The sequence below is a fragment of the Branchiostoma floridae genome, chromosome 12 (assembly GCF_000003815.2).
Source record: "Branchiostoma floridae strain S238N-H82 chromosome 12, Bfl_VNyyK, whole genome shotgun sequence".
Lineage (NCBI taxonomy): Eukaryota > Metazoa > Chordata > Leptocardii > Amphioxiformes > Branchiostomatidae > Branchiostoma > Branchiostoma floridae.
Genome location: NC_049990.1, coordinates 1721892 through 1742240, shown reverse-complemented (window position 1 = coordinate 1742240; position 20349 = coordinate 1721892). Strand labels below are relative to the sequence as shown.

The 20349-nt window shown below is 40.8% G+C and overlaps 2 protein-coding genes across 2 annotated transcripts in view; one reads left to right on the top strand and one right to left on the bottom strand.

Moving 5' to 3' along the window:
* Positions 1 to 7355, bottom strand: part of LOC118427817 (protein phosphatase 1L-like) — a 28221-nt gene extending 20866 nt beyond the window's left edge. The window contains exons 1-3 of the mRNA XM_035837781.1: positions 7201 to 7355; positions 6144 to 6781; positions 5122 to 5194 (exon numbers count right to left, since the gene is read on the bottom strand). Coding sequence (XP_035693674.1) covers positions 5122 to 5194; positions 6144 to 6487 — 417 coding nt within the window. The 5' untranslated portion in view covers positions 6488 to 6781; positions 7201 to 7355. The remainder of the gene's footprint in view (positions 1 to 5121; positions 5195 to 6143; positions 6782 to 7200) is intronic.
* A 229-nt stretch (positions 7356 to 7584) lies between these two features.
* LOC118427798 (inactive ubiquitin carboxyl-terminal hydrolase MINDY-4B-like) overlaps positions 7585 to 20349 on the top strand; it is a 22483-nt gene continuing 9718 nt past the window's right edge. The window contains exons 1-6 of the mRNA XM_035837751.1: positions 7585 to 7900; positions 13181 to 14118; positions 14502 to 14681; positions 15384 to 15538; positions 15835 to 15862; positions 19102 to 19224. Of these exons, the coding sequence (XP_035693644.1) occupies positions 13237 to 14118; positions 14502 to 14681; positions 15384 to 15538; positions 15835 to 15862; positions 19102 to 19224 (1368 nt within the window). The 5' untranslated portion in view covers positions 7585 to 7900; positions 13181 to 13236. The remainder of the gene's footprint in view (positions 7901 to 13180; positions 14119 to 14501; positions 14682 to 15383; positions 15539 to 15834; positions 15863 to 19101; positions 19225 to 20349) is intronic.

The following is a 20349-nucleotide window of genomic DNA, read 5'->3' as shown; positions in this document are numbered from 1 at the left end:
GTTCATATGGATTGTGGGTATTTCAGAAAGGAAATGGAAGATGAAAAGAAAGGAGGCAATAAAGAGAGAGAAATTTGGGGACCATTGTTACAACTTAGTGTAATATAGGAGGCACTGGCGGCTAAAGAAATGGACTGATCACGACAAGCACTTTTCTATGGCTGTGTCCGCATGCCTGTGGAATTGTACTTGATAGATAGCTTTTTGTTCTGTTTTTAATAAAAGTTGATATGAATTGTAGTTATTTCAGAAAGGAAATGGAAGAAAAAAGAAAGGAAGGAAGAGACATTGGGGAACTATATTATTGTAGGGGATATTGTCAGCTGCAGAAACAACTGAGGTGCACTTTTGCATTGCGTCTGGGTGGCTATAGACTGTGGAGTTATGATCATAAAATCTTCTTTCTGTTATAGTTGATCTGGCTATTTCAAAGGATATGGAAGCAAAATGGGAAGAAAGGAAAGGAAAATTGAGAAGTTGTAGAGTAGGGGAGACTTTCATAAAATGACTGATATACACTTTCCATGACTGCGTTCCTGTTTTATAAGTTGATGTGGTTATTCCAGAAAGGAAATGAAAGAAAAGGAATGGACTAAGGGAGATATGGGAAACTAATTATAAGGGTCTCAAAAATCCAGTGATGATGATGATGATATCACTTTGCTGCAGTTTGCGTGACTCACCAAGAAATTTGGACCCCCTATGATAAAATCCTAGCTAAAAAGCCTGACCTCCGGTATTAAGTCCTCCCACCCGGTGCAGGTATTAAGCACCTGGTGATGTTCAGTATGACAGACAAGGGGATTTGGGAGACCCAAGGAGCGCAAATCTCTTAAGAGGACAACATTTATCTTCAGATGTATCTACTACAGTGGAAGCCGCTTAATTGCACGCCCAATTTGCCAGCGAATTTCGTGCAATTATCCGGCGTGTGCGATAATGCGAAGTTACCCAGTCGGACCGCACCGCCACGGGATTCGGGGATTCCGTGCAATTGACCGAAGTATGCGTTTATCTGACGTGCAATTAACTGGCTTCCACTGTAGTACTGAGGGCTGGCCTGGTGTGATCATTTGTAATGTGAAATCACAAATATGGCAATAATAATTTAATTTCTTGGTTTTTGGCATGTTCACCTCCACAATTGATTTTAATTGATCTAATCTTCTACATATAAGACACACCGAATGATGCTGATGGAATGGGCATATTGCATTTCTGTAAACTACTAGTCAGAGTACTAGACCGCATCAACAACTGATTTTGAGCCCTTTATCTTCTACAGTGGGTGTCTGTGTGGCGCAACGGTTAGAGCGTTGGAATCAGAATCAGTAGGTCCTGGGTTTGATACTCACCATGCCCCTGCCCCCATGACGATGGAGTGACGCCCACCGAGCCTCACGGCTAATCTGTCTACAGGTGCCAAAAAACACCTACAGATTTGGTGTTGCCAGTGTGTCAACATCTGCACACTTGCCACTAAGACCCGTGATTTTTTTTTTTTAAATCTCCTTCAGTACAGTACAGGGCCCCTTGTGGGTTAAGGTCGGTGGTTTATGATGTGGTCTGCTGGACTTGCTAAACTATTTATAAATATATCCAGTGTAAGTCTGGCACCTGCTCCCCAGTACTGTACAGGGCCTGGCAGCTGAACCATAGCACATGCGGGTGTGATGTAATAGGGGCTAGGCCTGAGAAAAAAATGGTGTGTTTCAGTATCCTGGCCCTGCAGAACCTAACTTGAACACACAGCACATGGTGTGTGTGTGTGTGTGTGTGTGTGTGTGTGTGTGTGTGTGTGTACGTGTGTGTGTGTGTGTGTGTGTGTGTGTGTGTGTGATGGAACAGGCCTAGGGGGAAAATGTTATGTTTAGGTAAGCCTACTACTGACCCTAGCAAAATCTTGCAGACCCTAACCTGAACACATAGCACATGGGGGTGTGATGTAATAGGGGCTAGGCCTGAGAAAAAAATGGTGTGTTTCAGGAAACTGACCAATCCTGCAGACCCTAATCTGAACACACACAGCACACAGGGTGTGTGTTGGAACAGGACTAGGGATTAAAAAAAATGTTTGTGTTTCAGGAAAGCCCACTGACCCTATAACCAAGCTGAATACACATAGCACATGGGGTGAGTGATCATTACGTAACTTTGGGCCTGACTTAAAATTTGCCACATGGTTTTCAGAATAGGAAATATGGACATGAAGTCAGAGTTAGAGAGAAAATCTACAATGTACCATCTCAAATACATGTGGTTACCAAGAAAATCATCACGTCTTTGATTATAAACTGAAAAAGGCTTTCTATATTGAGGCTATTTTTTAAAGTTTGTAAAAAAATACATTTATATCATATTTTAAAGCTACTATAGACTCGAGCTAATAAGAGATTTTATTCACTATAATGACATACCATTATACCTATCGAAAGTTCATATCATAATGTCAACGACCCTTATCCTCATAACATACCATCAAAATACAAATGGCATATATGACATGGGTCATTGCTATTACTAAAGGATACACACAGCTGTGAAACCAATGCTTTACACCAGACTGATCACGCTGGCTATTATAGGGAGAATAATTTGCCAGGGGAGTTTTGCTACCAGAGGTGTTGGTCGGCTGGGCAGACACAAACATTAGCATGGACTGACTCCTCTGGCTAATTTTCCAGAGTTCTACGATCCCCGCACCCCCGTAGGAAGGCCTGGTGGAGGCTACGATCCCTGCACCCCCGTAGGAAGGCCTGGTGGAGGCTACGATCCCCGCACCCCCGTAGGAAGGCCTGGTGGAGGCTACGATCCCCGCACCCCCGTAGGAAGGCCTGGTGGAGGCTACGATCCCCGCACCCCCGTAGGAAGGCCTGGTGGAGGGCTACGATCCCCGCACCCCCGTAGGAAGGCCTGGTGGAGGCTACGATCCCCGCACCCCCGTAGGAAGGCCTGGTGGAGGCTACGATCCCCGCACCCCCATAGGAAGGCCTGGTGGAGGCTACGATCCCCGCACCCCCGTAGGAAGGCCTGGTGGAGGCTACGATCCCCGCACCCCCGTAGGAAGGCCTGGTGGAGGCTACGATCCCTGCACCCCCGTAGGAAGGCCTGGTGGAGGCTACGATCCCCGCACCCCCATGGAAGGCCTGGTGGAGGCTACGATCCCCGCACCCCCGTAGGAAGGCCTGGTGGGGGCTACTTCACAACTGTCAAACCAATACTGTAATGCAGAAATGTTCGCGGTGGTTTCATGTTTGTGGTTTCCGCTGTGACCACTTCACCACCAACTTAAAACCACCACGGACATTTTTTCCATCATTGTATGAGACTGCAGTCTATGGCGCTACCACGAACTTAAAATTACTGCAAACACTCCATTTTACCACTACTGCGAAAGTAAATGCATTTACAGTATGTTACATGCTTCACACCCAACATGTAACGTGCCTTAAACCCATTCCCAGGGGAATGAAATAAAAGAAATATCCCAGAATCCCAGCCATGTTATTGAATACCTTATGACAGAACTCATGAATAAAATATAAGATAAGCTGTTTTTCTGCAAGATTTTTCTGTGCGTGTGTACACATGTACCGGATATTCAATTTATCTGTCTATAAGTCCTATATTGTATGTTCTCACGGACTCCGAAATAAAATCGGTATGTAAAATGTACATGTTTAAGGGACTAAATATTTATTATTATGTCTGGATATGATAAATACATGTGAATGTACATCAACTAATATATAGGCAGTACAATTAACAATAATTGCAGACGAAAAACTGTGAAGAAATAGTTGACAAAATGTACCAAAATGTTCATAATTTCAGCTTTTACAGTTTTAGGTTTTATTTTCCTGGGTATGTCGGTGGTATGTTTTCTTCATCTAAAACCTACTTCTTTGGGAGAAGAAATATGATTGACTGTACTGAATATTAATTGTCTATGGCAAAGTCTTGCCAATTGCAATTTTTTAGACCATAAGAATGACGTCATCATAGAAAAATCTGCTCAAGTGTTATACGAGTAGTTACATTCAGTGAATAGTTCTGTCAGTGTCAGATTGGTAGGTCAGGGGATATTGGCATTTTCCTTTACACAACCAAGTATCTAACTTACACCTGTCAATATAGCCTTGAGGTGGGTACCAGACAGACTGTCGAAACCACCAGGCAGGTAAAACTAAAAATTACATGGTTATGCACATGGGAGAACGCCAATACATGTATCCTCTTTGAGCTAGGTTTTTAAAGGGAATGTTTACAATTAAGATGGTTTCATTATTGATTGTTATATGGTAGGGAATGTAGCCTGATTTAATCGCGCTTCTCAGGCCCGTCGACTCGTACATTGCCGCGCCGCGGGGAGGAGTCTACAAGCTCCGGATAGCGGAGTTTGCGTTACACAGACTAGTAGGGAATGTTATTGAGCACAAACCAATTTGCTTCTCCTACTGGGTCAGTTACCAGTAGTCTTAAGTTAACTCTTAGCAAGGAGGTTGAAAAGAGACCTCCTTATTCTTACTCTTAGTGAGCCATGCTTGTCTCAGTCATGATCTGTATCTGTATCTGTATCTATATAGCCGGTATAACCGCTGTTCGGCGTAACACACCAGCTTCGATGTTTCTGACATTGGGAGAAGAAATGCTGCTACAATCCTAATCAGTCATATAATCTGCAACATACCTTTGAAAGGACTTTGTGCCACAGATTACCTGGCCTAGCCTGGATACCAGACCCCGGCCCAATGTAACTCAGGGGTGCCTGCTGTAGAATTTTGTTTGGGGCAGAAGCCGAACCAAGGAGTTGGACTGTGTAGACACTGGAAACAGTTTGGCATCCATGCTTTACCTGAACAAATCTTTAACAGTTCCCAATCTAACTCAGGGGTGCCTGCTGTAGAATTTCCCTTAAATTAAGGCACGTTGTCCCTAGAGCCGAGGTGTTGGACTGTGAAGACCCTGGAAACAGTCTGGCATCCAGGCTAAATCTGAACAAATCTTTTAACAGTCCTTTCACAGGTTAAGCAAGAAGACATGACCAACCCCTCTGTGTAATACTGGCCATGCGGTAACAATTGAGTAAAAATGAACTATATTTCAATTTGAAACACTTACGTCTCCCCCGTGCCCATCGAAGATTTCAAAGACGGACGCTCCGCTCTTTGCAATGTTGGTGATGACACTGTACCTGCAGAAATTAGAGATTGATTGAATGAATGAATGAATGAGAAGATGAAAATTTGTAGCAAGGTCCCAATTGCTTTTTTGCAAAGTTAACCAATTTAAATCAGATAACACTCATAACAGTTTGAAAATGTAAAAAAATCTATACCAATTTACAACATCAGAATAAAGATTCGAAAAAAGTTGGTTGAACAGCTATGATAATAAACTGGCAATGATGGAGCACCTAATCTTTATGATGTGGAATTGATTTTGAATTGAATGAACCTGATATCTTTTATTGCACAGTTGGACTTTGCAGAATCCATTCATACCAAAATTACATAAAAAAAACAATCATGGCGAATGTCATTGTAACGTTATGATTTCAGGTATACACTGTATCATAATGATTTCCTTTCAAAGTTTCAGGTACAAATGACAACTATTTTGTATAAACACAACCTGGATATAGACGGATACTAACTGTTATGACAACTCACTGCCCCTATGGCCTGAACATTAAGGTCATGGAACTACGTTTACCTTTACCTGACATAGACCAATTATACTGCCACACCCTCCCAAGTAAAAACATATGATGGTATAAAAATAAAGGAATGTACAAATCTAAACGTTTAGCCACTCTCTCATTGGTTGAGCTACAACAATATTTATGCTCTCTAACAAGCTACTAAGTACAGGTAAAGGTAAATAGAATACAGTTCCTAGTGATTCTAAGTAACAATTTGTGTAAGGATATGACATATGACTGACTACAAGGTCTAAAGCATACTAGTATGCACAGGTTCAACTTCTTCTTGCTTCTTAAGACAGTTGTCAATGTAATGGCAGATGGAGATTAAAATACATTTGTCTAATTGTATGAGGAATGTAAATTTGACGCATGTGCAAAACCAGTATTGTTGTAAGGTTCAGACAAAAACTAACGTCGATCTCTCTATCGTACGTACCTGTCTTCCATGTGTTCCCGTCGTCCCTGTATCGCGTACACCGCAACGTTATCCTTCCGGAATTCCCAGATCTGCGCAAGTTCCTCCTCGCTCACATCCTCGCTCAACTCCAGCTGCGGTTCCTTCGACGATTCGGAATGGTTTTCCTGAATCACCGTCGCAATCCCTGCGAGCTGGGAAGTTCTAGAGCTGAGAGAGAGCTTGGCCTGGTTAAAAATAGCCTTGATGTCGCCCCAGTGGTGCACATAGCTGTAGATGGCGACTCCGATCAGCGTCATCAGCCACGTCTCGGGACGGAATAAGAGATGTTTCACCACCCTCCAGAGTAAGCAGAAGAAGGCCATGGTGTTGTTGTTGTTGTGTCCGTGCTCGGGAGGGTGGAGCGGGGCGGGGTGGGAGCGCAGGCGGGCCGTGGTGAGGGTGGACCGAGCGGGTTGGGTGCAGCGGCTCGGTGGTGTGCTGGTACCGGGGTGGCCACCGGGTCAGACGGATAACGTTACCGGGTCTGATGACAGCGGCCTGTCATAGCGTAATGATGTATGTTGCACAGGAGGGGGAGGGGCAAGCTAGCCATGCGGACTGAAAAATCCTGCCAAGAAACTTTCCCACCTTAACACAACATTGTCAGCTTACAGCGCCTGAAATAAGCAGAGATTAACGTCTTCTAAAATCACAAAAACAACATGACTTCAAGACTACAACAACATCAAGACTACGACTACATTGCAAGCGCTAAAAAGAGTGATTTGCAAAGTCGCGATCCTTGCAGTTTTTCCTAAGGTTCGATCGATAAATTTACTCCCGGATCAGGTCTATATATTTCACTTACTGCCACTTATGCGTTCTTAAATCAAGTTTCTTAAAGGACCTTGTGCCCTCCGAGGAGCCGAAGTTGACGGCTGTCTTGACGTAAACAAGTTCCAGACGACCACGTCAGCGAAACCCGCGCCCTCGGGGGGATGGTCGGGGTTTGCTCCGAAGGGAACGAAAACACGCGCCGCCCAACCCTGTTTTCTAGCAAAAACATCCGCCAACAGCGCAGAAAACACATCCTTACCTTCCGATCCGGCTAGAAGACAACCGTTCCGGCCTGAAAACGCTGTTTGCGGGACGATTGTGACAGGAAATGGAAGTTTAAGGCCAAAACGTGATCCAAAACTGAACAACTTCAACACCGGAAGTGAAGACGACAGATTTTACAGACGTGATGCATGCTGGGATGTAATTAGACTATACCACTGATATAAAGGTAGGCCTTTGGTTCAAAAGAGACATTAAAAACGTCATCAATATAGTTTTACTAGCATAACTATAGATAGAATAATAATAGTAGAATTATAGATGCACATTTAAAATACAATCAATGTTGATGTCTATTTAAGTAACTTTTATAAAAGTAATAATGCCCCCTTCCTTCAGAAATTATAGACTGTCCCTCACAGTCAGCTGACGTGATGTAGCGATAAGGTAACAACTTTGTAAGAAGTCTGAACAGGTAAAAGTTTACCTGGCGGCGTCTTTTGTTCACCTGGCGACGGGTCAGGTAACCGCGGCAAGGGCACGAAAATGCTTGGTCACACTGGCATCTGAAATTTGCGAGTCTTTAATTGGCAAATTTGAGCGCCAAGAAAGTTTAAACTCCTTAGACAAGATGGCAAGGAATTCGCGAAGATTTTGGCCAGATAAGAAGTGGTACTTCAGGTGAATTGGCTTATTAAGAAGCCGCCAAGTGGTGTTTTACAGGTGGAAATGTGCAGGTAGGTTAAAGCATGGTGTCCTAGCGTTGTGTTGCGGACTATAAGTCTATATATAGGTTCTTCAAACTTTCGACTTGTTTCTATTTTGCTACAAACTTTTAGTAACTTTCTAAGACGAAATTTACCAAATCTGAGTGCTTGAACTGTGTTGGTCATGTCTAAAAGCTTGTATTTTCTTTCTCTCTGTCCCAACTTACTGCTGTTCTTGTGTTACGTTGTTTTTGTTATGATGTCAATTGTTAAGGTAGTAAGAGTGTCAACCCAAGGTTCACGAAGTGTGTATGTTATGTGTATTTTGTAAGTAGGGCATGTTTGTGTATGAAGTTCTGTGAATGCTATACATGTACATGTATTTTGTAGTTCTCTTCTATGTTTAAGAGTGTTTTTCCTTCCTTAGTTAGAACACCTAGAGACTGTTATTCAATTGATCTATAAATAGCAATCCTACTTAGGAGAAAGGTATTATAATGGCGAGATAAATGTTCTTTTAGTTTTGTTAACAACACTTACCTAAGGTAACTCAGTCACAAAGAAACAGCGTAACGTTAATGTTCTGGTACAGTGAACAAGGGGGGCACAGCTGGCACAAAGTCAGCGATTTCTCTTTCTGACATTACATCTAGCCATTGGTTAAGCCCAGTAAAAATGAAATACTGTTGTTTATATATATATATATTAAGAATAAGAAGTTGTAAAGTCAGAATGAAGCTTAATATACAATACAGACTGAACTAATGTTCAAATCATGGAACAGCTTTTAAGCCACATAATCATTAGAATAACAGTTGCAGCTAAAGAGGATCAGGTTTCGTAATTGTCTTATCTTAAGCCAGTTTTCTTTGGAAAGCCCTTGATTGCTCAGCCAAGCAGTGTTTGCTTGTCCAAGACTGTTAATGATTTTCAAGAAAACAAAAAGAGTTTGAGAGGCGAGAACACAACCTTTTAATCAGTACTTTGAGTGGGTCTTGTGTGTAAAAACAACCTCATTGAGGACAACAAAATGAAGATTTTCTGTAAATTTTCCAATTTTTCCTCTTGCAGACTGTTATTATGAAGGGAAAGGTTCTCATAGTCATACCACACAAAAAGACCTTACTAGTAAATACTTAGCCAAAGTATCATTTTAGTGGTACTGTCCCTTTGCACCAGTGCCTGTCTTCACAATTGTCAATACTAGTACATGAGTCAGCATCTTGTCTCCTCCTTCCCACACAACCTTGACTTTATTTTCGTCAGAAAATCAGGTAATTTTAGTGACTCCTTGGAGAGTGGTACAAATATAGTTACCGTGGCGTTTACATTGCAGAACACCACAGTGCTAGGCAAAATGTGTGCAGACAATCTAACATCTTAGCAACCACCTGTTGATTCTCGTAGTACATAAAGTCAAATAGAATTTTTTTTTTAACAAGTTTCCTCAATACAAGAGCAAGACACCACTTCTGGGCACTGAGCTAAGTTGCTGGTGGTGAACATAATGGTTTTGAAGGCTATTTGGTTTGTATTTGGGGAAGGGGGAAACATTTGTCAGAGAGGAAATGTCTTATATTTGCAGGCCGTTTAAAGCAGCTGTTGTTGTAGAGGGACTTTGAGACTTGTATTTGGAGCAGGGCTATCTCTAGGAGCCGTCCTTCCGTCCAGGGACGGAAATTTGTTTGTTGGGTCCGACGGAAAATGATTTTACCCCATCTCTCCCAAAATGACATGAAACTGTTGATAAGTATAAATATACTTTGATAAGCTTTACATGACATATTTAACCAGGAAAATCAACAACATGGGCTCTGAAATAATGAGTGGGGTGGAAGAAAGTTTTAATCTGGAGATAGCACTGGTATGAACACTGATTATAATGATGTGCCGTGAAAGGTATAATCATTTTTATTCCTCAGAAAAGGTTATTTTATCAAAAAGCCATGACAGCAACCCTGTAACTGGCTTGACCTTGCCTGACCTCCGGGACCCACATAAGTTGATGGATGCCCAATAAGTCAGCCAGTACAACAGACTTGGCCGGCGGGTATTGTAGGGGCTAAATTGGCGTGTAGCCATTATTGTATGTTCTGGGCTGGTGGCGTTTATAGTTCAATAGAGCCGCCGCAGAGGTAGGGCTGGCTACATTGTAATTTGGCTTTCATTGCCAAACACTCGCTTAGTGGCAACAGCAAGTCAGTTACTTGGTTACATGGTCCAGGCTGTAGTAGTAGTTTGAAAGTTCATCTGTGTTGGTAGAAATCGTTCTCAATCAAGCAAAGTTATAGTGCAATTTCCAACACAAAAATTGAAAAGCACAAAAATATTTTGACCATCAATTGCAAGCCCAGTTTTGTGAGTTTGTCAAGGAATGAGATACTAATGAAATAAAGCATTTAAATTCTCACTCTGCTTAAAATACAGGAGAAGGGCATGTTGAAGGTTTGTGAAGCCTAGTTAAATGGGTATAAAGTCTAATAGCTCAGTCTGTGAATTACCATATGTGAATGTTGTCAAAGTAATAGATATCAAATTGAATATGTATTGTGAGGGGAATGCTCTGGAGAATGATGTAAAATTGTACTTTATTTATTTCATAAATTATGTTGTGTTTACTGCATGATCTTAACCTTAAATATCTGAAAACAAATGCAAGAAGAGTTTGAAAGTTCATCTTTTGGGAGAACTCATTCTCAAGCTAAGTTAAATTTTCAACACAACACAAAAATATATGGACCACTAATCCCAGTTTTTGTGTGTGTGTCAAGGAATACTAGACTAAAGTAGATATTAGACTAAGTGAAATAAAGCATTTAAATTCTCATACAGGAGAAGATCATGTTGAAAGTTTGGGAAACCTTGTAAGTAATTGTAGGTAATTTGTGTTTAGACAATTTGGAATAGATCTGTGAATTACCACGTGTGAATGTTGTCACTAGATATCAAATACCTTGCATGATCTTACTCCTTTCAATGAAAAATTTGCAAAATACAGAAATACAAAAAAGAGAAGACAACTTGAGACCTATCACCTTAAAGTTAAAGTTAATAGTGTTTGGCTAAGGCCAGGCTATATTGCCACTGTGTACAATCATTGATCAAATATTTGTCTATTGATTCAGTTCCACAGTGTCCTTAGTTCCCTCAATATTCAGGTGTTTCACCTGCCACAAAAGGTGTGTTCAGGTATACAGGTGAAGTCTTGTAAGGTGAAGTGTTTGGACAGGTCCTTTCCTTAAGGAGGAGTTCCACCTGTGCCACTGTTGAAGGGGCTATAATACATGATTGGTGCTACATGTTCATGTTGGTGTGTCAGCTGTACAATTACAATGCTGGTATTTAATTTCCTCTCAAGGATAAGTTTTAAGAGCACTGGTCAGATCGCACGTAGTCCAATCTTGATGTGTTGGAATACACTGTAACATCTCATTATCATCATCGGTCTTCTGCAGAGCAGTCTTGTCCACTTCTGTCGTCTGTCCGCAGCCAGTGCAGTAATAGCGGCAAGGCTCAGGCCGCCTTCGACATCCCCCAGCAGGTTCTGTATGTAGGTCAGATAGTTTGTCTACTAGTAGCAGGGCTATAGCCAGCGTCCGTTTTTCCGTCAATTGACGGAAATATGCTGCATGTGATGGAAAAATTTTAAAACTAATCCGTCAACCTTGACGGACAAAAATCTGATAAAAGCTCCTTGGTGGAAGCTACAGGCGGCTTGGGGATGCCGTCCACGGCCGTAAAAGCCATACACTGTTTGTATTGCTATTGTTATGATCGTTGACAATGTGTGTCGGTGCCCTTTCGCATTCGATAATCTCATTAAAACCAGTTTTTCAAGGTCTTAGTTCAGTCTCTCTAACTCCTGGAATAGTGTTTTCGCGACAATGGGAATTGGCTGACGGAAAAAAATTTCGAGCTGGCTAGAGCCCTGACTAGTAGTACCTTTGATAATGTCACCTACGACACAGGTGAGGAATTTGTTGGAAACTTTGTTGGGTTGAGCAGCGTCATGATTTTCTACCTCTGAACTAATGCAGGTCATTAAAGCTTTGGATATTAAAGATCACGGATGAGCAAGTTGTATCTTGCACCCGAGAGGATTAGCATTTCTGGATTTAATTAATCCTTGGGTTATTGGTACATTGTATAATTTTATGTACCTACACATAACTTCTAAGTTTCAAGGATTCGGCCTAGGGTTAGTCTGTGTTTCTGCTTTACATGAAGATTGTAGGGGTTGCATTCAAATTCTGTCATTCTAAGTACTGATGTTGTGCCCTTGGGATTGACACCTTACACGACTTTTCTGACATTTCACCCAGGTGTAAAAATGGGTACCTGACTTAAAAGGGAGGGGGAGGTAAAAATTGGTGGAAGGAGCCCGGCCAAGGCTTCAACTCCCAATACCATGCCCTAGACTCAGTGTCACTACCGCCTTAAAAAGGCTATCATGAGACTTTCTCACCTTCACCTTTACCTTTAACTTTACCTACATCATACAGATCCTTGGCAATCAACTTGTTAGGTTGAGCAGCAGTGCTCTCTGTTGATCGACTAGTGTACTGCAGCCAACATAAACTCTAGATTGTATGTAATCTGGTCTGGGTTATTTCTGGTGCCAGCATGCAAAAACCCACATCTGCCACTCAGAGTTTGTCAGTGACAAATTATCGCATCACCTCCCTCACTGTGATGTTCCACACCGGAGTATGTCACTCCATTGTGTGGTGAAATCAAAGCTGACACGGGCGCTTAGAAATCAAAGGCCAAGGTCGTTAAGAAATCATGAGCGAAGGTCGTTAAGAAATCATGAGTTACTGTCATTTGAGGTCAGATAACTCTGGTTTGTGACTTTTAATCTTTAAATATAGATACATTGTCACAGTAGAGAAACATTATAAAATAATGACCATGAGAAAAATGCGTGTGCAAACTGAACTATACAATTGTACATAACAACAGCTACCGATAGCTACCTTTGAGTAATTAAGTTATCTAAGATTGATTAATCCTCATCAATTTTGTCTGCCAAAGAACTTATCAATCCATTACCTTTAGCCTAATTTTTTTAGGAATTAATTACATTCTACTCGTACAAATTGTTGTAATTGATGTCATTTTACAAACTTTAAGGTAAATACACAGGTTGTCAGCCAGAGAGGCACATGAACAGATTGCTGTCATTCAGACACAATAAAGTTAACAATAAGTTAAGGTCAATCACATATCGTTCACTTGCTCATGATGCATGTATTATTTATCAAACAAAGCGTCTGGATACTGTGAGAAACTGTCCATTGTGTCTTACAGCACAGTTGGTCGTGACGTCGGAGGAAAGTCGTGAGAACAACCGATCTGTTTTGCTGATGAGTCGAAGCCCGCAACAAAAAACAATCATGTGGGAGCAAGACAGTTCATTGAACAGTGCCTCATTGTCTTCAAAACCACAAGATATTGTGCAGCAGAAAAACGGCTTGTCAGATAACACGCCGCAGGAAAACGCCTCGCCGAAAAGAACTACGTTCCCTCCTATAACGATCGTCCAGCGAAAGAAGGTTGTAACAAACAGTCCTCTGTTGTCGTCATCTCCTAGACTGCGAGATATCGTGCCAGTGGAAAACAACTCGTCTACCAGAAAAAAGTCTGTACCGATAGTGATTGTGCAGAGAAAAGAGATTCCGTCCAACAGTTCGGTGTCGTCCCCGAGACAAAAAGAGACTTCGCCACGTAAAGACAGCTTTTCGAAGAGTGCAGCTGCGTCGTCCCCGAGAGCGATTGCACAGCGGAAAAACGTTGTATCAAACAGTCCTTCGGCCTCCCCAAGACAGCGAGAGATTGTCGAACGGAAAAACAGCCTGTCAAACAGTCCTTTCTCTACTCCAAGACAGAAAACCATCGCCCAACAGAAAAACGCCTTGTCAGACTCTCCGTTAGCATCTCCAAGACAGTCGAACAGAACAGCATCCTCCCCGAGAGCAATTGTCCAACAGAAGGAAGTTTTGTCAAATAGCCCTGCTTCCTCTCCGAGACAGAAAGCAATTGTGCAGCAGAAAAACTTGTCAGATAGTCCTTTGGCGTCTCCAAGACAGTCAAACAAAACTGCGTCATCCCCAAGAGCAATTGTCCAACGGAAGGAACTTTTGTCAAATAGCCCCGCATCTCCTCCAAGGCAGCAAGAGATCGTGCAGCAGAAAAACGCCTCGTCTTACAGAACTGGGTCTTCCCCAAGAGCTGTTGTCCAGCAAAAGGTGACCAGTTTCCTATCCTATTACTTTAACACAGTATATCTATTTTAACTATTGTTTGTCGAACCATTTTAACTGTCGACAAATGAAAAATATTGTTGTTGATATCTTTACGCTACACAATATACAATGCTAAACTTTCTTCCAACACTTAAGTGTACACAGATGAGATTTTCAATGACCACTGTTACCCTCTTGACAATCAATGATACATGTATTTGAAAAAGAAATTATGATCCATGTACATCAGTGTTGGAAGAAAGTTTAGCATTGTACTAATATGATTACTACATAAACAGAGAGCTTCCATAGAAATGTACCCATAATCGTTTCAAACATTGTGCAATATCCAATAACGTTATCTTGTATCTTGTGTCTTTAAAAAGGTTTTGACTGACAGCCCTGCTTCGTCTCCGAGACAACGAGAGATTGCGCAACGGAAGAACGTCTTGTCAGACAGTCCTGCGTCTTCCCCGAGACAAGGAGGTTACTTCCCGGAGCTGAGGGAAGGGTATAAGGAGGCTGCTGGGATCATAAAGAATCTTGAAGACATGGCAGACTCTCAGGTAATGGAAAGGCCTTTAAATTTTTTTCATCATTTTTCTTTGCTTGTAATTTATATTCTAAGACTAACATAAGTTTGAAACTATTGATTGTGTATCAAGATACAGTTTTTCCCCTCAGACTTTTTTAATGCTATTCAACAGGTCAGACTCCCAAAACTTGCTTAGTACTGTTTATAGGTGGTTTTCAACTGCCCTTACTCATATCGCACATCTATTTGAGTGTTGATTTGTTAAGTAGAGAAAGCAGCATATACCATTTTTAAAGTCTCTAGTTCATTCGGCCGGGGATTGCACTCATCAACTATACCAAATGCAAGGCAGACAGTCTACCGAGTCGGCTATTGCACTGACCCTGCATACATACATACATACATACATATTCATACTTGTTTTAACAAGTTGAAGCATTCACATAGTTTTGCTTCCATTGTTTTCTATCTTTCATCAGTTCAATGAGGTCCTTATCATATAGACCAGTCTCTGCTTCAATAAAGTCCTTTATCGTGAGATATGGACGTCCTCTTCTCCTATTTGCTTCTGGGGACCAAAAAAGCAGTTTACCGGCTGGTTCGCCGTGTCAAATAACATGTCCAGCAAGGCTCATCCGGCGTCGCCTGACTTCAGTTGAAATGGATGGAAGAGTCCCATACAGTTCTTTGCACTGACCCTAAGTACTTAAATTATCATATTTTATACTTAAAGGAGCTGTCGAGGAAAGACTCGGGTTTCTCGAGCGTGTCGTCAGCTGAACTGCTCCGTGATGAGGAGGAGGCAGCTCTGAAGGCCAAGGAGCTGGAGAAGACTGAGGAGAACCTCAAGGAGCTCGGAAAACTGGCCAAACTCTTCGACAAGCAGGGGTAGGCTTTTACTGGACAATTGCCTTGTAATATAATATTGTAGCTTCCATGCAAGCATGGCAAAGATGGAATTTGTGGAGCACAACAGAGTCAAGCTAAGAAACTGAAATGAAATCAAGTTTGAATACATTTTGGTTGTAATTGACCTATCTTAAATGAAAATAAGCAGCACAAATCAAAAAAGAAATGGTGCATGTAGTTGTTCAAAGTGATACTTTTAGTCTTTTTTTTCAAAGTGATACTTTTAAGAAATTTTGTATGATTGTGCCTGATCTGTTTTTTGTGTATTTCTGCAGGCTGGAATTTACAGATGCACAACCAAAGGTAAGACATAGCTATATATTATGTAGTGGTCGTGGAGTTAAGTCACCAAACTTTTGTCCATCCACATTGTTCCGTCCCTTCACCACCTCTATATATATATGTATACATGTATGAAAATGGAGTTAACACTGGTTCACCTTTATCCGAGGGTAACCTATATTGGTTTTTTCTTACAAATTAATGTAAAAGAAACCTTTTTAGGGATATGAAGTCGACAGATGGTGGTTTCAAATCATAACATTTTGAAAGTATTGCGCATGCATATTTGAAACCACTGTCCACAGACTTAATACTCCTAAATGTGCTGTTTTTAAAGACAACCCCATGGATAAAGGTGAACTAGTATTACATGTAGATTTGCAGTGCATGTGTGTGTGCAATGACTAAATACTAGTGTGATTTACATGATATTTTATTACCCTCACACAAAAGTACATTGTATTTTCCAGACATAAGGTAGACATGATATTATGAAATAAAAGGAACAAAAAATTAAATATGATCATAATTGTCTTAAAAATTCAAAAGACTTTGTCCTCTAAAGAGCAAACTGTCCATTGAACTTGAGTCTGTTTAAAGAAATTAACAAAATTTATTGAAGAATTACTACAGTAACAAATTGATGAGTCAAGACATACTTGATAAAAAATGTATAGGTTACATGGTCATTGGGTCAAACTAATATTAATTGTGATTGTAGACAGACACAATAATCAGACACAAGTATGTGATGATACATGCACTCACAGGTACCTAGGGTGATGATGATTTAATTCATAAATGTCCACATAATAGTAAAGCTGTGCACTCGAAATGTTAGCTACAGATGATTTATTCTTTGAAAGTTTAAAAGTGAGGAAAACTATCTAAAAAGGCAAAGGCATTTATCCTCATTTAAGGTGAGGAACAACACATTTTCAAGCATAGCTAGTGGAAAAACCTGGATGAATGTAGACTTGGAGTTACTCCCACAGTAAGCCCATCCCATTTTGCCATGTCTGAGGGCTGCTTGTTTTAGTTTTGGTGGACTACAGGGTTGTAGCCAGCACCTGTCCTTCAGTCCTTTGAAGGAATTTTGCAGCTAGGGACTGAAAAAGTTTCCCCCATTCTGTCCCCTGGGACAGACAAAAATTTATATGTAAAGATATAAAAAAACTGAAACCCATGTGTTCTTCTTCACCAAAACAGATGCCATTGAACAGCTTAGTCTACAAGCAAAATTTGCACCTCAAAATGCAGGAAATAGTGTTTTAGAGGGTCTTGATTTAAAAATTTTCTAGGACCCAGATCCCCTAGAAATGTCGCGCAACGTCACGCCATGCCTTCGGTGCTCGATAGGATTCCCATTCAAAATCAAGGGGACTAAAAATGATTTCAGGCTTGCTACAACCCTGGTGGACTATAATCCTGATGAGTTAGTCCTTCACACCAATTAAGGGTGCTGGAGTAAGTCCTTCTTCAGTCCTCCCTGAGTAAGTCCATTTTCACACCATTGGACTTACTTTGGGTGAAAAGAGGACTATAATAGTAAGTTGTTCTTAAGTCTAGGTTTGCAAGGTAGTGCAATGCAGCTCTGTTACAGCTCACATTTTAGCCAAGTATTCTTATTAACAGTTGTATTGTGTGTTTTTTTTATATTTTATTGTTCATGTGATATGGGGCAATTGCCTATGATAAAGTTGAAAAATAAGATAGAAATATACAAACCATCCGATTAGTGAAAAATGCAATCTCTCACAATATGTCCAATCCTGAGATCGAACAGCTGCCCCCAGATCCACTAAATCTAAGGATTTGCATCACCGCTTAAAGCCATGGGGACACGTTACGTATCACATCCAAAAGTTCAGAGGGGAGCAAAACTATCCAACGTCATCAAAACCCCATAAAAGCAGCCAGCCGAATCCCACGGGTGTATGAAACTTTAAGAAGGCGCAAGCGACGCAGAAAATTGAGGTTTTCAAATGGCCCGTTTCAGACCGGAACCCCCCAGGGAGCCATTGATTGATATGACCTTTCTTAAGATGAATATTTTATCGGATTTCTGAAGAAGTGTCCCGACAGGTGATATTTTAGGGCAGGTAAGGAGCTTTGTTTCGTCGTGGTACGACGTTAACCTTTCTATCTTCTTTTCATTAAATTATAACAATATCTTTCAAATGTTGGTGAAGTATTTATAAATCATAGCATTGTTGCATTGTTCAGTTCATGTGGAACTCCAATGGTTCTTTTCTTATGTTGAACCTTTAGCTTCTTCCTTAGAAATGATAAAGAATTTACTGATAGATTCAAATGATATTCTGTGACCTAAGGAATAGGAAACAAAATTTTTCATATAACTTAACTATAGGAATTATTCAACCCTTCAGCCTGTGTGAATCACCCAACCAGGGCTTTGTCTTCATCTTTTTCCCTGGAATGATAAAGACTTAACTGATAGATTCACATGGTATTTTGTGACCTTAGGAAAAGAAATTAAAGCAAAATTTGTCATAAACTAGGGATAATTCAACCCTTCAGCCAACTGTATGCATTGAATATTTGAATATATTTGTGCATACCTTATGTCACGGTATGTCTTGCCCATCATCTGATTGTTTGGCTATGTTATGACCAGTGAGATGTTTGCCCAAGGCATACCTTAAAACAAACGATAGACAATGAGGAAGATACTCTGGTCAAAGGAAACAAAAATGATGAAAAACAGTAACTATAGAACTTGCGTATAGAAAATGCGTAAATTGTTTCCAAAATAATAGTGACCAGTCAGAGAGTCTTGAGTCTTGACTCTTTATTTAGCAGAAGAGTCCATCCGATGTCTATAGGTCCTGTGGTCTGAGTCCAGCTACATGGTGCCCTTCTGTCTTGTGATAATCTTAATTGGAATAATTGTCTAAGCTCAACAGGATACAGATTTCTTTAAATGTGTCTTTGAGCAAATATGTTTCTTCTTCTGGAATACAGATTGAAGCAAAGTCTCCACCTCAAATAGAGGTCCAGCCTTTCAGATTTTCAGTCCAGCTGAAGAGTCAGAGTCTGGTTCTTGTGACTTTTTGTGCAGAAAAGATGATAGAAATGTGTAATAAAATTGTCGCACTCTATTCCCAGAAAGTGGAGGCTCCGTCTGAAGAGGAGGTGCCGTTGTTGGTCTAGCTGATCATGAACAGCCAGAGTCGGTGGCACTTGTTGTACAGAAAATATCATGGAAATATGTGATGAAATTGCAATTTTTTTCCCAGAAAGTGGAGGCTCCGTCTGAAGAGGAGGTGCCGTTGTTGGTCCAGCTGAAGATGCAGAGAGAGAAGGAGAAGGTGATGAGGATGGAGGATGGAGCCATGCCCATCACCCTGGAAACTGCATTGGTAGGGTCACATCAGGACAGTTCATTAATGAATGAATGAATGAATGAAAGACCTTTATTGTACATTCATGCCTCGACGGGCTAGGTACAGGTCACTGATAACAGACATAACAGACATATGCAGGAACAACAAGATACAATTTAACAAATTGAAGGTACTAAGCTAACATTATGGTCAACATCTCGCTTCTTTGTACAGGTGTAGATATAGGAACAAATAATGTTTAATATACAGGGTTTATCTAGGCGCATCAAAAATGATGTCAAAGTGATCATAGTATAGATGTTGTCCTTGGTTCTGAATGCCAGATGGTTGTTCAGTTGCATTTATTTTTTTATTTAAGTTCTAGTTCTAGTCCATAGCCTTATATTCCTTCCTGTTGGAATCTCAAGATTTGCACACTGCAAGTGTCCATCAACTTAGAAACCCTTGGAAGGGCCATATCAAGACATTTCATTGGTTGGCCTTGCTTTGGCTTAGCTTTGTTTTCTTTGGAATCCAAATTGTCTTCAGTCTGAATTGTCGTACAACCTTTCCTATTGGACATCTGAAATTGTCTTCTTTCATAGTTAGAGTATAAAAGACCTGTCTCTTCCAGATCTCTTCAGTGTCACTGACGAAGGATAGTGGATTCTATCCGAAATGTCTGACCTTTTCAAAACCATAATTATCCAGTTGCTTGAGTAACTATTTTTGGCGTATCTTATTACCTGGATGTCTAACCTACATTGACGTATTTCATTGGTTGGATGCTAATGGAGAGACTATGAATTTGAATTAATACAGTAGGAGCCATTTAATTGAACACCAGATAATCGCACACTTCTGTTAATTGCACGAAATCCCCAAATCCCATGGTGGTGCGGTCCAGCTTAATAACTTCGCTTTGTTGCACTATTCGGATAATTGCACGAAATACACTGTCAAATGGGGTTTGCAATTAAGTGGCTTCCACACTGTATAAAGTTACTGTAAGTTATATTCAGTGATGGCAATGTGCAGGCCAATTTAGATTAAAGTTTGTAGGTACAATGTTCCTGATCATTGAGTTAAAGTTAAAGTTAAAGTTGCCCGTACATCAGTAACAGATGCGTAGGGGTGGCGCCCATCTCCATTTCTGTAGCC